Source organism: Delphinus delphis, chromosome 14 (genome assembly GCF_949987515.2).
Source record: "Delphinus delphis chromosome 14, mDelDel1.2, whole genome shotgun sequence".
In the NCBI taxonomy this organism is placed as follows: Eukaryota; Metazoa; Chordata; class Mammalia; order Artiodactyla; family Delphinidae; genus Delphinus; species Delphinus delphis.
In genome coordinates, this window is record NC_082696.1 from 21,487,127 (window position 1) to 21,504,165 (window position 17,039).

General features: G+C 38.8%; 1 protein-coding gene across 1 annotated transcript in view; it reads right to left on the bottom strand.

Annotated features, from left to right (window-relative positions):
• Positions 1-17,039, bottom strand: part of AIG1 (androgen induced 1) — a 234,054-nt gene that overhangs the window by 160,684 nt on the left and 56,331 nt on the right. Inside the window, 1 exon segment of the mRNA XM_060029870.1 lies at positions 8,967-9,122. Within this exon segment, the coding sequence (XP_059885853.1) occupies positions 8,967-9,122 (156 nt within the window).

Genomic DNA, 17,039 nt, shown 5'->3' on the forward strand with positions numbered 1-17,039 from the left:
AAGCCAGAATCATGCCTCAACTTCTGTTCCTAGGACAGCTACAAAAAGGCATGATGAATGAAAGTCCTATCCAGGACTGGCTCTTTGTAGTAAAATAGGCAAATCATTAGCATAGTAATTGCACAACAAAAAGTTAATACATTCTGTGTAGGTGGAAATTCCACTAGCTCCTTCCTTGGGGGAAAATATTCCTTTTGATATCGGCTGCTTTAACACAGCACATTTTGATCCAGATAAAACAGGTAAGAGTTACCTCAAAACGCCCACAGGGACTGTAGTAATTTCAGGAACACCCATACAGCAAATTGTTGTTTATTTTTCTATGAAGAAGGAGATGCTTGTGGTAGAAGGATGGGGTGGGGCAAAGGTAAGAGAGAAAGAGAGACAGAAACAGAAGTAGAGAGATAGGGAGGGAAGGAAACATGCAGAGAAGGAAGACAAAAAATGAAAGTGTTCCTTTTTTCTTTCCTTTTCTTTTTTTTTTTTTTAAATCAACAACTAATACTGCATCTTGTTCTTGGTCCCCCAAACAAGGGCATACAAAAGATCCTGGTTTCGGGGGGGCGTGTCATTTTTTTTTTTATAAATTTATTTATTTATTTATTGCTGTGTTGGGTCTTCCTTGCTGCACGCGGGCTTTCTCTAGATGCGGTGAGCGGGGGCTACTCTTCGTTGTGGTGCGCGAGCTTCTCATTTTGGTGGCTTCTCTTGCTGCGGAGCACGGGCTCTAGGCGCGCGGGCTGCAGTAGTTGTGGCTCACGGGCTTAGTTCTCTGTGGCATGTGGGATCTTCCCGGACCAGGGCTCGAACCCATGTTCCCTGTATTGGCAGGTGGATTCTTAACCACTGCGCCATCAGAGAAGTCTTGGAGGGGTCATATTTTTGAGAACAAGAATCATATACATTATTAATGTTATTGAATTAACATTATTTATGTTAATTGTTAATAGTAGAATTAATTAACAAGTCTACTTTTTTCTCCATTACATATTTCAAATACATATCTTACTTATGTATATAAATATGGGAAGAAGATATCTTCCTTTTCTGAGATATATTTGTGGCCTTTTTGCCTAGAGAGAGTGGGAACTCTGTGAGATGGTATACAGAACACGACAATTCTCTACGATTTCTAGGGGACTATTATTAAAGGCAGATTTTTACTCACTGAACGCGGTTGCTGGACTAAAGCAGGGCTACCTCTGACAAATTTCACATGGAGTTTCAGAAAATGAACATAAGCCATCTAGTCAGTTGTGTAACGTATGTGATTTTCTTTGAGAAGAACTTCTTCAAATGTCAGATTTAGACAGTTGTTCATGAAAATACTGCTGAGAATGCACCAAAAAATGGTATTGGCAGAAAATGAATGGAAAAAATTTGCCTTTCTTGGCTAAGATAGAAAATGTCTATGATTAGTTTCGTCAGTTTTACAATATCTATTTCTTATATCAACATAAACAATAAATAACCTAAAATTCTATTAGTTTTTATTTACTTTACATTTAATTATTATTCTCAAGATTTGTTACTTATAATATTTCTTGAAACTAGTGATTTTGTTTGGGCAGCAGTGTGCCTAACTCATGAGGATAAATCATAATTAATTGAAGTCCTCATGGTGACCTCATTCCCTTCGTCTTCTACTTGCTTTCCCAGCATTCCATGCAGCCAGTTCTAGCCATGTGACAGTCAAATGAGATGCATGGGGAAATTGGCTGATGGAGCTTCTGGGAAAGGTTCATTGGTACGATGAAGAGACAAACCCTTAGGGAGAGCTCCCTTAAGAGTGTCTTCCTCTCCCTGCCTTGAACATGGGTGCAAAGCATATGAATGTTTGGTGGTTTATCAACCCTTTTGAGATTGTAGGTAGCATGTTCAAAGACAAAAAGCCAAGACTCTGGAGACAGAAAAGTGGAAAACAGAAAATGCATAAGCCTTAAATGACAATACTGAGCAATACAGCCCGGAAACTACCTGCTTATAGGCTTCTTGTTTATCTTTATTGCTTAAGCCACGGTTGGTTGGATATTCACTAAAAAAATACTGAATTATTTACACGTTGCTTCTGATGCTTGGGTTATAGCAGTAAATTAGACACACAATCTCCCTAACCTCATAGGGCAGGTGTCAAGTCAGAGAAGACATACAGTAGAAATAAAAGAATAAACATATAATGTGCCAGGTAGCAGTAACAATGAAGGAGAATATAAAGTAAGTTAAGGGCATACAGAATGACAGAGGGAGGCTGATTTATAAAGGTTATTCATGGAAGATTTTCTGAGGTGGAATAATTTGAGTAGAGACCTGAATGAAGTGAAAGAGTGAGCCAGGTGAATATCTGGGGGTGTTCTGTTACTTGCAGCTGAAGAGTATCACTAACTTACACATCCAATATGTTTTTTAGTTATTCTTCAAAACAGAGCTCCAATATCATCATTTCTGGGAAGTCTTCCAGGACCTCCCACTCAGTAAAACCAATTCTTTCCTCTTATGGGCTACTTCTGTACCTGCATGTGTTGTTATACTCATCATGTTACCTTTTAATTTACTTGTTGATATGGCTTATAAAGTCACCTTCTCTAAACTGTGAGACCCTGAAAGGCAAGATCAGTTCTTAGTGACCACTATACGGCTCCTGGCACTCAGTACCTGCTACACCTAGCAAGCTCCAGGTACCTGCAAATAACTACTGACTTGACTAGAACTTCTGTCCTTTGATGTTCTGGATATAAATGTGTGGTTTTCATTGTAGAGTGATTAAAAGTAGGCACCTACAGTAAAATTTCTGTCAAAGTGTGGTTATTTTTTGTGTTGAAGATATTTGTCTTGCAAGCTGACAACTCTGAGTTGGCGTGAATGTGTACGAATTAAATAGTTCACCAAGGCAGAAAATCTTTGGTTTTCATTTAGGAGAGAAGAATATATAAGATGGTCAAGAAGCAACCTGGTTCTCTACCGGGAACATCTGTCTAGTCATATTATGCCCTTGGTCTTTGGAAAAGGCATTCAAAAAGGTGAGTTTAAGACAACTCACCTAGGTTAGGTTATGACAGTCTTCGGAACATTTTTCAGAAGACTGAAGAATGGGATGGGAGGTAAAGGCTCCTTTTGCTAAGGAATGAATGAATCCTCATCTCCGAACCTCCCCTTAGGCAACTCAGCTCACACTCATTTCAGCACAGGGCAAAAGCCTATGACTGACTCAACCCCAAATGAACTGGGTTTAACCATGAAATATGACCTTGCTGATATTTATATTTTTAACTTCAAAGGTGAAGAGAAAGAAAAAGGGCATTTGAAGAAACTTATAACCTCAGCGAAGGCTTAAAGAAAATAGAAAAGAGTTTGATTTTAGGTACCTGTGTGAAAATTTAATAAAGAGAGGATCAGGAGATATTAAGTGTATTAAATCCCAAGTTTCCCCTTAATATCAAAACAGAAAGAAAAGCTTTTGTTTACAATCTCAAATAGAATCAAATTCCCTTCCTTTGTGTGTTACATTAACAGACATTAATATTAGTAACTAATATTCATTACTAAGTTTGCTTTCCATTTAAGCCAATCTCTTACCCTTAAAAATCGGAAATGAAAATAACGTTTTCTTAAATCGTAGAGGTATGACAATCTAAATTTATATGCATCACAAAAGTTTTCTGAAGGATGGCTTAGAGTTAGCTAGTATATCAACGAATGAAGACTTTGAGGAATCTCCTTCTGAAAATAATTGCTAGATATGTTTGCTTTGAGTGTGCATTTGAAATTTCAAACTCCATTTTCCACGTTTCCTAACGTGATTATAACACCAGAAAGAGTTAACAAAGAGCTCTGAGACTCAACTCAGATGAAAAGCTCAAATTCCAGAAAAGTTCATCGCGGCACATGCTCGTTTGCTCAGGACACCCTGGATCCCATCCTAGGTTAGAACAGATCCAAATTTCCAGGACCTTCTCAGACCCACTGCTTCTTTACTGAGACAGGTACATCCTCATCTTCACCCACCCATCAAGGTTAGCGAAGCAGCAACCCAGCATCTGCTCTAGAGTAACCCAAGTGAGCCCAGGCACAGAGGTGTACTGGAGAGGTGGTGAGATCTGATTATGTGCGTCACGCAGCTGAGCAGCTGTGGAGGAACGGGATGCACAGACTCGAATTCACGGAAAATATCTAATTGTTCTTCGTCGTTCAATGGGCTGCTTGGGATAGCAGTTGGAGACACAGTTGGGAGTTTTGAAAGAGGCAATTTCATACTCATCATACTCATTGTGTGCTACTCTTTCTCTTTCTCTCTTTTTGGTTGAAAGCCTCAGCGTTAGTCTCCTAACTAGAAGAGTATCTGCCAGCACAAAAGTCAACGAACTCACAGGAGACAAAAGACATTCTTGGTTTGATTGCTCCTAATAAACTTCAGTGCTTCCAGACCACATAATGTCATAGAATTATTTGTAATGCTTCTTTAAAGGGGGGGACAGCGTTCAGAAATGAACTGCACATGGTAAGAAGAGCCTCCCAGGGGTTATCCCTGCAAAAATGAGCTGCAAGGCTTTGGGAGTGGTGGTGGTTTCCGGCCATTAGCGTTACTAATCAAGGCCAGCTTTGCATTTACGGGAATCTACACAAATCAGGATGATACATGCTATGTTCACTCAAGCAGACCTGCCTGATTTCTTCAAGGTTACGCTGAAACAAAGCCTTAGCCCAATTATCTTGGATTGGAATGCTTCATTATTTTAATATATCCTTGAGAGAGAGAGAGAGAGAGAGGAGAGAGAGTACATGAAGTAGACACACATCAGGTCCATGGGTCACAAAATCATATTTAGTGCTTCATGCCCACATAAAGCAATTACTGTCGGCTCGTTACTGGAGGAAGCATTAGTGGAGAAAATACAAATCCTAGATAACCTACCAGGTCTTTCTTGCTGCCATAGTTACAGCTGAGGTGAGAGAGAGAGAGACAATGGGAGTGCCAGAAAAGCTCGGGCCTAAGAGGTCTCTTTGGGAAACTTTGAGCAGACGTGATACATTCAGCTGCCATTCCACCCTCTTTTTATGCCCATTGCCTTTTTGCCCTGTACCAGGAAGCAAAAATAACATTGCTTTGCCCCCCGCAAACTTGTGGTTGACAAACAGAAGGCGTGGAGCTGAGGAAACCAGGAGAAGATGGCAGAGGAAGTCCTCTGTGAGGTTGGCAGTCACTAGGCAGTCAGAGCCTGGAGGTCTCTGGGGACCGACCGCAGGCTTCTAAGTGGAGCCTCTGTACCTTCCTCCTTAGGATGCTTGAGCCATGCCCCAGGCTCTCTGGGCATAGTTTGCCCTTTAGGATCTTGACTGTGTCAACCAACATGGTACAAGCTGTTGAATTACAAATGTTACAACCAATCATTTGCACACATAGGCATTCTTACATTACAGATCCTACAGGTCCTGGGCATTACTGCTATTCCTGTCCTTCTGATATAATGAACTCTTTGGGCCAGGCACCTCCCTCCCAGGCCGGGAGCCACAGGAAGAGTAAAGACGACACCACTTCAGGTGATTCCTAATGGCATTGCTTCAGGAAGGATACATACGTTAACAAGGAAGAAAATCTTAAGTGGTAAAACTACCATGGAATTCCAGACCCTACTGAGCAGCTGGGGGAGATGGAGGAGTTACAGAAGTCATAGCAACGATTACGGCTCGGGCTTCCCTGGTGGCGCAGTGGTTGAGAGTCCGCCTGCTGATGCAGGGGACGCGGGTTCGTGCCCCGGTCCGGGAAGATCCCACGTGCCGCGGAGCCTGTGCTCTGCAACGGAAGAGGCCACAGCAGTGAGAGGCCCGCGTACTGCATTAGGGCTCCTTTCCTTGGAAAGGAAAGCTGGGAAATAACCATGGGGAAAGATAGGCAAAAAATCATTAAATTGCATGTTTTAATGCAAAAACTATTTTGGATAAAAATGATTATAAAGAACCAAATTCATATCCTCTGTAAATATGACTTCACAATAAAATTAATGGGGTCTAGGAAGAAGGCATTAACAGCTTTTTGCCTCAGAATGAATTTCTGTGCATTAGAGTGAGAAATCAGGTAAACAGATACAAAACATCAAATGACAGAGTAAGGAACAATGGAAAATGTAAGGAAATTATGGGCCAGGATTCTTCTTAATATTAAAGAGAGAGACAGAAAGAGAAAAAGAGAGGAAGGAGTGGGGAGGAGGCTCCAAAAAGGTCAGGAAAAATAAAAGGCCAGTGACTGTAAAAGGGAAAATGACTCATAATAACAGGGAAAATTATGAAAAACATAAATATTGACTATAAAATACCAGTGGGCAAGAGAAAAATAAGAGTTAAAGAAATCATTGAAACCGCACATCTCTGATTCATTATTTGTTCTTTAAATTCTTCTGTGAAGCTCATCAGCTAGGAAAGGTACATTATGTGATGAAAATATAATATTATGATTTCTGACTTAAAAAGGGGGTGAAATTAAAGGCATTATTACTTCTCTTCCCTCTTCTAAAACACACAGAAAACAACAAAAATTGTGAGGCACAAAGGAAAATATCAGATGTAATCAAACAAACAAGCAAACAAAAAAGGCTCCCATTCTTTTACAAACCATGAAGCATACACACACGGGCTGAATTCAGGAAGGATGCTGAAAGCTGACAAGTATCTCAAGTCTCAAGCAGGACCAAAAAGTTTTTGGCTAAAGTAACGTCATAAATGTCTAAAGGGCATATGCAATGAGCCTTTGGTGAGAGTGGCAAGACATACAACTGAAGCTCACAGAGACACAGTTTGACACGACATCACAGAAGGGGAGGCAGAGCTAAGAGAAATGGTTAATATTATATTCCTATTTACCTTTGTATTGTGTTATTATTATATTCCTTCTAGCCAAGGAAGACTTCCAGAGTCAGTGACATGCCTATGGAAATTCCAAGGGAGTAAGGGAACTTCCCTCGTGGTCCAGTGGCTATGACTCCACGCTCCCAATGCAGGGGGCCCAGGTTCAATCCCTGGTCAGGGAACTAGATCCCACAGGCTGCAACTAAGAGTTTGCATGCCACAACTAAAAGATCCTGCATGCTGCAACTAAAAAAAAAAAAAAAAAAAGAAGAAGAAGAAGAAAAAAAATTCCAAGGGGGTAAGCCAGTAAAAAGTAACAAAATATACAGACTTGGATTTTCTAGATAATTCTTTCATGCAGAAAGTTTAGTCTTTACAGTTTATACCAATGGAAATTTTCTCTCAGATGAGTATTCTGATAGAAGGTGTTTGCATTTTATAAGGCAAATCCAGAGAAGGAAATATCAAATATATTATGTAAAGCATTTAACTCTGTTATGTTAAGCAACAGAGTTTGAGAGATTTGGTAGATGGCTTCAATTTGAGCAACTATCTAGGTTTTCAGAGGGTAAGGATGAGGAATGAACAGAGAAGTGTGACCAGATTACACTACTCTCCTTGTGTTGTTGTCAAGAGCTGAGGGTTACTTCATCCGAGAAAACACAACTCAGTACATAGAAAAAGCAATTCAGTGATAGTCTGGGTGTCCACTGACTGGTCTTAGAACAAGCACGTAGAGGTTTCTGCCAGGTATAAATAAGAGTCATTGCAAGGATTTATTTTTTAAAAGTTTTTTTTTTTTTTTGGCTGAGTTGGGTATTTGTTGTTGTGTGCGGGCTTTCTCTGGTTGCAGTGCACGGGCTTCTCATTTTGGTGGCTTCTCTTGTTGTAGAGCATGGGCTCTAGGCAGGCAGGCTTCAGTAGTTGCAGCATGTGGGCTCAGTAGTTGCAGCACATGGGCCCTAGAGTGCATGGGCTTCAATAGTTGCGGTACGTGGGCTCAGGAGTTGTGGCTCTCAGGATCCAGAGTGCAGGCTCAGGAGTTGTGGTGCACGGGCTTAGTTGCCCTGCGGTATGTGAGATCTTACCAGACCAGGGATTGAACCCACGTCCCCTGCATTGGCAGGCAGATTCTTAATCACTGAGCTACCAGGGAAGTCCTGGAAGGATTTAAAAAACAACTTTCTGACTCTGCCTACAGAGGACCTTGGACTTGGTACATGGGTTTCTATTTTTCCCAGAAATCAGGTGGCCAATGAAAGTTCTGAATTTGAATTAGATAACACACTCTTAATTGTTCTCACAATTTACAAGCATTCTCTCATTCTTCTCCTGGCTATACACAGGTTAAAATCTATAGAATCTCATGGGGCCCCAGCCCTTTAAAGAAACATGGTTTATGTACAGACAATGGATGATTAACAGATCTGTAAAGGAAGTTAAGCTAAGGAGGGAATCTAACTGAAAACAATGAAAATCAACGAAGCCAGAAGAGACCCAAACATTAAGCAGCATTTACTTAAGTGATATTAGCTAATGGCACCGCTGGGTAAGTGAAGAAGCATGAGCTAATACTGACTTCCTCTCCCAAGTTCAAAACTACCAGAATGGTCACAGACCCACGGAACATACATTTCAAGTTTGGGCTGCTTAAGAAACGGCTATGGGTTGAACTGTGTCCCCCTAAAATTCACACGTCGAAGTCGTAACTCCTAGTGTCTCGGAATGTGACCGTATTTGGAGGCAGGGTCTTTAATGAGGCAATTGAGATTGAATGAGTTCATTGAGGGGCTCTGGTCAGTATGACTCGGGTCCTTTTAAGAAGGGGAGACTGGGAGACGGATACACACAGAGGGAAAAGCATGTGAAGACACAAGGAGAAGGAGGCCCTTTACAAGCCAAGGAGAGGCCTCGGAAGCAATCAAGCCTGCAGACACCTGGATCTCAGACTTCCAGCCTCCAGAACCGTGAGAGAATAAATTTCTGCTGCTTAAGCTACTCAGTCTGAGGTGCTTTGTTATGGCAGCCCCAATACGGAAGCCTAGAATGAGCCCTTTTCTCCCTCTTAGAAGTCTGATGTAAGACCCAAGTTTCTTTCGTGGTTAAATGCTTTTGTACGTCATACTCACAATCCCAACAGGAAAGGCCAATACAGCCAGCATCCAGTCCCGGAGAGAGATGAGCTTCTTGAGCTGCCTCTCTTGTTCTTGGCTCCCACTTCCTCTAGTCAGGAGACTGGAAAGATCGGTCAGCACACAGATGCCAAAAAAGACAGCTTGAATAACCTGGAGGGAGACAATGATTGGTATTAGTCAATAAGATCGAAAGAAACCCAAGCTGTAGGACAGCAAACAAGCTACACCTCTGCAACATGACACAGGGTAAAAGAGGATCAGATGCACACTTCAAGAGCTATTAGCCCTGCAAACCGAAAAAGAGTCAGACATTTACAACTTGCTACCATAGGTGAGAAAATTCATCTTAAAAACACTGCTTCCATTTTTGCACACCTAAGGACAAATGCAAAACATGCATGGACAGAAAGGGGTATCAGTTCTCAAATGACATGTCCCTTATTTTTTTTAAAACATCACATCTGTGGTTTAGTAATATTGACTAGTGTGATTTAACAAACATCTAAAAAGTGCAAAGAAAAAGACTTAAAAAAGATCAGTAGGGCTTCCCTGGTGGTGCAGTGGTTAAGACTCCGCCTGCCAATGCAGGGGACACAGGTTCGAGCCCTGGTCCGGGAAGATCTCACATGCCGCGGAGCAACTAAGCCCGTGCGCCACAACTACTGAGCCTATGCTCTAGAGCCCGTGAGCCACAACTACTGAGCTCACGTGCTGCAACTACTGAAGCCCATGCACCTAGAGCCCGTGCTCCACACAAGAGAAGCCACCGCAATGAGAAGCCCGTGCACCGCAACGAACAGTAGCCCCGGCTCACTGCAACTAGAGAAAGCCTGCATGCAGCAATGAAGACCCAACACAGCCAAAAATAAATAAATAAAATAAATAAATTTTAAAAAGATCAATAATAAACGAGACAATTTAGTCTGAATGTGAAGAAACCTTCCTATGATTTAATCTCTTAGAGTCAAAATTTTTTCTACCAAAGGAAGTGGTAGAAAGCTTCTAGTCCTTGAGTCATAGAGAAATCAACTGAATACAATAATCAGGACTGAAATGGAGCAATTTTCTGTTGTCAAACTTGAACTAAATGACCTCCTTCTCAGGTTTTCAATCTTTATGAAATAAAATCTGTCCAAAGTAATGTAAACTTAGATACCCACACCATTTTCCCAAATAATGTACAACAACCACTTGTACATTCCCCAATCAATTACAAATTGAATTACTGACATCAGCTATGTTTACTTGGACTATCACAGAGAGAGAACATTGAAACGCTAGAGCCCAGTTATTTGTGAAATTCCTAAAGTGGGGGTAAAAGTATTGATGATCCCTTGCCTCGAGTGAAGGCAGGCAGCATACTGTAATACAGCTTGGCAGATGATAATTCAAATTACGGAAAGGGCAGAAAATATATTCCCTAGGCTCAAAGTCATACCCATTTAGCACCAAGAATAGATTCAGGGGAATTTTTCTGATTTCGTTTACAAGAAATAATTTACTGATGATTTATTTGTAAAAGATACAACTTTACTCATTATGTTTAGCAAACGTAACAAAATAATTTTTTTAGTGAATTACCATCTTGGCAGTGGAACAAGTCTGTGAAAGCTCTGTTCCTTCCTGAGGCACAGAACAAAGGGAAGAAGGACCCTCAAAGTTACCCTCAGCAAAGCACTGACATACTCAGATGGTTAAACTCTTATCTTAGCCACTTTGAAAGTTCCCAGTAATGGAGATTCCACCACCAGTTTTAGTCAAATAAACAAAAATCCTGCAGTATTTTTTACGTCTAATACACCAGGCTCTTCTGAACTCAACAGATCCTGCTATTATCAGTCATTCTTAGTCAGAATAATGTTCTATTCTTCTTCATAATTTAGGCTATCTTTTGCCTTCAATGACGTAAGGGTTCTTGCTTTTCTACAACCAGAAAAAACAGAGGAGAAGTTAAGACTGCCACCTTGAGCATGGCACAATTAAAGTGTTGTCAAGAATCATGCTGTGATGACCAGAAATGATTTAAATGACTCAGAGAATAATTTCCTACTTGGGAAAATTTTCCATAGCACATCTTACGACTTTAGATGTTAGATCTTTATGTCAACCCTAATGGGGGTTGAGAAACTGGAGTGGCCATACTGGGGAATAATAATCTCTATGACAATCTGGCAGTGAACATATTAAAAGGTGTCCTACCTGATCGATAACCAGGGAAATGCAAATTTAGATTGCATTTCTCATCCATGTAACTACTCACAATTTAATTCTGAGAGTACCAAGTATTATAAGGATGGAGAATAACCAGAATCCTTATGGTGGGAGTGCAAATTGGGAAAACCATTTTGAAGAACAATTGGCAATATCTAGTAATTTAAAGATGCATATACTCTTTTATCTAGTGACTTCACTATGAAGTCACATTTACATGAAAGTTAAATTTAACATTCATTGCTTCAGAAAAATGGCACAATCTAAATATCTCTTACTAGTTGACTAGATAAATAAATCATGCTATAGTCACACAATGGAATTCTAAGCACACATCAATTTTTCATTCTCACAACAAAACACTAAACAAACAAAAACGGAAACAAAAAATGCTGCGTATTGACACCATTAAAATAAATTTCAAAAAATGCAAAGATAAATTTAAAGATGCATGTATATGAAGTAAAATATGAAGAAACACATGGAATTAATAACAGTAAATTTAGCTACCTCTACAAGGAGGATAAGATTGAGGAAAGCACACAAGGGCCTCAACTATATCAGTATTTTATTTCTTGAGTTGATTATTGGGTATACAGAAGTGTAATCAAATGCTGAAAATCTGTGAAAAAGAGGAAATCTTGAAAGTCACTACAGAAAAAAGACATCATGTACAGAAAAGTAAAGATAAAAATTATCTCAGACTTCTTGTATAAAACAACACAAGCCAGAAAACAGTAAAATGATATCTTTAAAGTGCTTAAGGGGGAAAAACTGTCAAAGGTGAAAGACATTTTCAGACAAATAGAAGCTGAGAGAATTCATTGCCAATAGCCTTTCACTATAAGAATGTAAAAGGAATTGAGAATATGATACCAAATATAACTTCAAATCTACACTAAGCAGCGACAGTTGCTAAAATAGTAAATATGTGGATAACTATAAAAGATTTATCTTCTAATTTGTTTTTATTTTTAAAAGATATTGACTATTTAAAGCAAAAATATAACAATATACTGTGAGGTCTTAAACATAGTTAGAAATAAAATTATGACTATAATAGTACAGAAGACAAAAAGGAATGGAAGGCATACTGCTGTTGAATTCTTAGTTACATATAAGGTGGTATAATATTATTTGGTAGAAGACAGTGATAAGTTAAAGATGCATATAGTAAACCCTAGAGTGACCACTGAAACAACAAATTTGGCAAACAACATTTGCCAAATTTAGAAGATTAATGGTACTATGAAATCTTATACTTCTCTACAGCTGATTCCTTTTCTTACTCTTTTTATCCACTGGTGTCATCTAACACAGTAGTCCCCTCACTATTACCTGTTGGCTACCCTGTCACTGTCTGTAGGTCTCTCCACTGGCTCTCCCCTGCTTATGACCACAGTATGGCCGCCATGCCTGAACTGCTGTGGAAGACTTCCCCAAAGTGAGTATGTGGAAATCAAAGAAAGGAGGTACCAAAAACAATTTTCACCTGATTTCCAAACATCAGGAGACAGAGAGAGAATTGTTCGGTTTTGTTAGGGTTGGTTTTTGTTTGTTTGTTTTTGTTTTGTTTTTTTAACACACACTGGCTAATCCTCAAAATGTAATACCTAAAAATTATGGAACAGGCCATCATTCCCTGCAGAGAAGCAAGGATTGACTTTTGGTTATTTGCTAGTTTAAGAAGCAGTTAGCCAGAACTGTTAAACCATTTTAGATTTCTGCTACTTTGTTAAAACTTGATTTGAGCTGACAGCTAACAAATCACATTAGAGACATTTTACTCTTTTGCCTATATATATCATGTTGTCCATTGTAACTTAAAATTCATTAAGTTAAGAATGTGAAAGTCACATGGAGATGCACAAGTGAATCTTACGTAGGATTACCTTGAAGCATTATTCAGCCCCAGCCATTCTGCAGAGCTGGCATTTCCAAACCATCAACCCAGCATGACACATATACACCATCTGGCTTTGAGTTCTTAGCAGGCTGGTTGCTCTTATTATTTTGTATCATCATGTGTAGAAATGAAGTGGTCAAATGTACCATATCTCTCCAAGAAATATAAATAGAAATCTATCAGAATGAAAAAAAAAAAATCCCAGGATATTTTTGAGTCATTCTAGCATTTGCTCCTCTAGAATGTTCTCTACTGTTTAATTCGCTCTGCATCTTCTCTCCGCCCCCTCAATTCTCCCTGTCAGAAATCACAACTTGTTTACTGAGTCATTTTAGGTTTAGGTTCATTTCCACAAATGTGGAAATGTACCAAAGTTCCATTCATAGCTTTATCTTTTTTCCACGAGTTGTTTTTATTAAATTAATTTAACATTATTTTCCTTTTTTCTCTGGAATGCACTAAACTATTACAATTCTGTTTGTACTAGAGGGCAAATTCATTAAATTTCTAACATTTACTCCCAAACATATATGATATAGTTTATCCAGATGGGTTTTATTTCACCTCACTAGGTCATCTTCGATATCCTCATTTATATGTAATTGTACCAAAGCTACAGTCTATATATCAAGTTATATCATTACTTCAGTTGTTAATTTTTACATTTCAGCCTAATTGGCCAAACTCAGGCAAGAACCAAGGAAGCACCAAAATAAGAAAAGCAGCACCTTACGTAAGAAATGGAATCACTATTTGTATGAATTTTTAAAGACAGTACAGCTGTCTTGACCTTTGGGAGTAAGATTTCCAGTAACTTGTATCTATCACGAACTGCGTTTTGATTATATTGTACTTTCATAAGATTAATGCAAAGAGTACCACAGTGTTTGTTTTGAAGATTTTGCTTAATTTAAAGTTAATTTTAGACACGGCAGACAGAGGAAATAAGAAGGCAGAACTCTGAGGGGTGGCAATGAAATTGGAGTGACGTGGATCATGGAATGAAGGAAAACTGTGGAGAGAACAGATGGGAAAAAGGCAGTGAGATTTATAGGTTGTCATAAGGGAAGGCCTAAAGGAGTCTTCTGTATGAGGACAGAGCAAGGGGAGATGATACAGAAGAAATGAAAAATCTATCTAAACTCTTTTGTAATTAGTGTACAATATTATGTATAGTAAATGTACATGTAATCTAGAAAAGAATAGTAGAATAGAAAGAAAGGAAAGAGAGAGAGAGAGAGAGGAAGAGAGAGAGAGGGAGGGAGGGAGGAAGGAAGAAAAGAAAAGATAAGAAAAGAAACGTGACGCATGCCCATGTGACATACATGGATGTCTTGTATCTGTGTAATTTCTCCTATGCAGAAGGGTGAATAACACATTTGGAAAAATGGTGTGAGTTGGAGGTCTTCCTGTATCTCACACAGTCATATATCATGTGGTACTGTATAGCATAAACAGTTATTTTATTGTCAGTTCATAAAAATTTCAATGCAGTTCTTGCCTAAAAGCAATCCATGGCAATTTGTGTGTTCGGGGAAGAGTGAATTTGACTGAAAGGAGTTAAACACCATGTTGAAAGAATACAAGAGCTACAAAATAGCAATACCATAACACACAATCTTCTAAGGGACTCCCCCTCCATTCCACAAATGCCTTACTTTTTAATACTGCGCAACTCCTTCTTATTATCAAGATCAAGAGTGAATCCCAAACGTATTTCGACACCAAGGGGCAGTGACTCAGTATGAAATCAGATGACTGAATTCTGCAAGGATTCTTTTGCATTTGCTTCCAGTGCCTTCCTTGCCTGAGACATCTGAACATCTGTGGCAATACTACAGTACACAGTGCATCAGTTACATGGAAGCCATGATCAGTTACACGCTTGAATGTTACTCTGTAGAGAAATAAATGCATTTAAAAGCACCACAAGTTCTCTCTGCCTCCTTCATCCACTTAGACTATACCCATCAGATGTACTGCCTGGTGAATTTTCCGTTACTACCCTTGGAGAGAGTTAGCCTGAACAAGACAATACGGTTCTCTCACTCTAATGACTGTAACTTTATTTTTCTAAATCCGCCGTTTAAGTGATGTGCTTTAAGCCCAAGCATTTTCAAGGAATCTTCACCACAAACATTTCTGAGGAGATGGACTCATTGCATCATCAAGCCCGTGGTTTTCAGAATGTGATTTAGAGTCCTTGCCCATGTACACAGACATTTACCTCATACTGCTCTATCTCATTACTGAAAATCGATGAGGTCAGCCATAAGTCACCACTGGCTAGCAATCCATTCAGACAGACAGAAAGAAAAATAAGCTTTTCAGTCAGAAATAATGCACTTAGATAAGCAGCTTTGGAAAGGAAAGCTTTTCCACAAAATTCGTTACAATATCACAGAATCATTTTCAATATCTAAGCAAGGAGAACAGTCATCTAAAGAAAACATTTGGATGTGCTTCACAAAGTGATGGGTGCAATCATGCCATGTTCCAGCACCATCCTGATAACAGCACTGCAGGGATCTTCCCAGAGATTCCATTCTAATCTGCAAATACGACAGAAAATTTCCCTCGGGTGTTTTCACGGTGCTACACTGACATTAGAAGTCACTCAAAACTTTTATAGGTTTAAAGATTTTTTTCAACTATTAGTATTAATCCTTTCAAATACTGAATTAAACACACCATTGATTTATTTAACAAATATTTATTGATTACTACATACAAAACACTTAGTAAACGACTAACACAGACTATTAAATGATTGTACATTGTGCGGCAAACGTGAATGTACTTAGAAGTGTCTAACCTCTAACTTAGTGGCACCTGCATTTGCTAAATGCACAGTAACAGTGGTGAACAGTTATTTAAAGAAAAAAATGTTGTAACTTTAATAACACAAATCTGTTCTGAAGCGCATTAAATGTTCTAACACTATAAAATCGATTTTATCTGACTAAATTTTTACTTGTGGTAACAATTTACTGCAGCAGAAGATGATTTAAGTGCCAAACATAATCATTAGTTAAAGAGTTAGATAAATCTGAAACCTAAATAAAAAAGGACCTGAATTAAGACCAAATCAGATCTTAAGTAGTAAGTTGACATAGAATCATAACCCATGCACAATCTGTACATAACAAACTACACTACATGTATTAAGAGCAAATACATCTGCAGGTAAAGTTGTATTAATAAAGTCGATTAGGAAAACATGGCCCCTGTCCACAGACGTTTCTATTTTAATATTTATGAATCTATTGATTTTGATATACCGTTGAGTCTACATAAAGACTATGTCTGCCTAATTGTAGACAAATACTTGGCAGGGAACTGAATGGTTAAAATACTCACAAAAGCAGTTCCCTGTTTCTAGATGCTGCCTTCTGCCTTCAGAAACAGGGTCTTCCACACAAAGCTTCTGGATGGGCTCTGAAAGGTCTCACTCCCTAACAGATAATATTTTCTATTTTTAACTCAAACTGGCCATTGTTGTACCACATTAATTTGTTTAATATATCATTTTGAAGTTTACTGGTGCAGAGACTGAAAGGTATAAGATGAACCATTCTTTTCACTTCTATTCTCCACTAGTTCCTCTATGACTCCATAATATTTTGCCTCTAGATTAAGAGTATTTAGAAAATCCCAGGGTTCTTATAGTTTGAGAAAGTATGAAGCTAGTGCTGGAAGGGTCCTACCGCCAATCAACTCAAGTGCCAATGTAAAATCTAGAAAAAATGAAAGGTCTCTAAGACATTTTATAATTACATTAATGATACAGAAAAGTCTGATAATATCAATTGTGGAAGATGATGTGGAACAATGCTAGAGGGAGTATATTTTGGTTCAATCACTTTGGAAAATAATGGCATTATCTAGTAAAGTTGAGGATGCATATACCTATGAATGGTCTTATGTATGTCTCCTGGTACCTAGAGTAT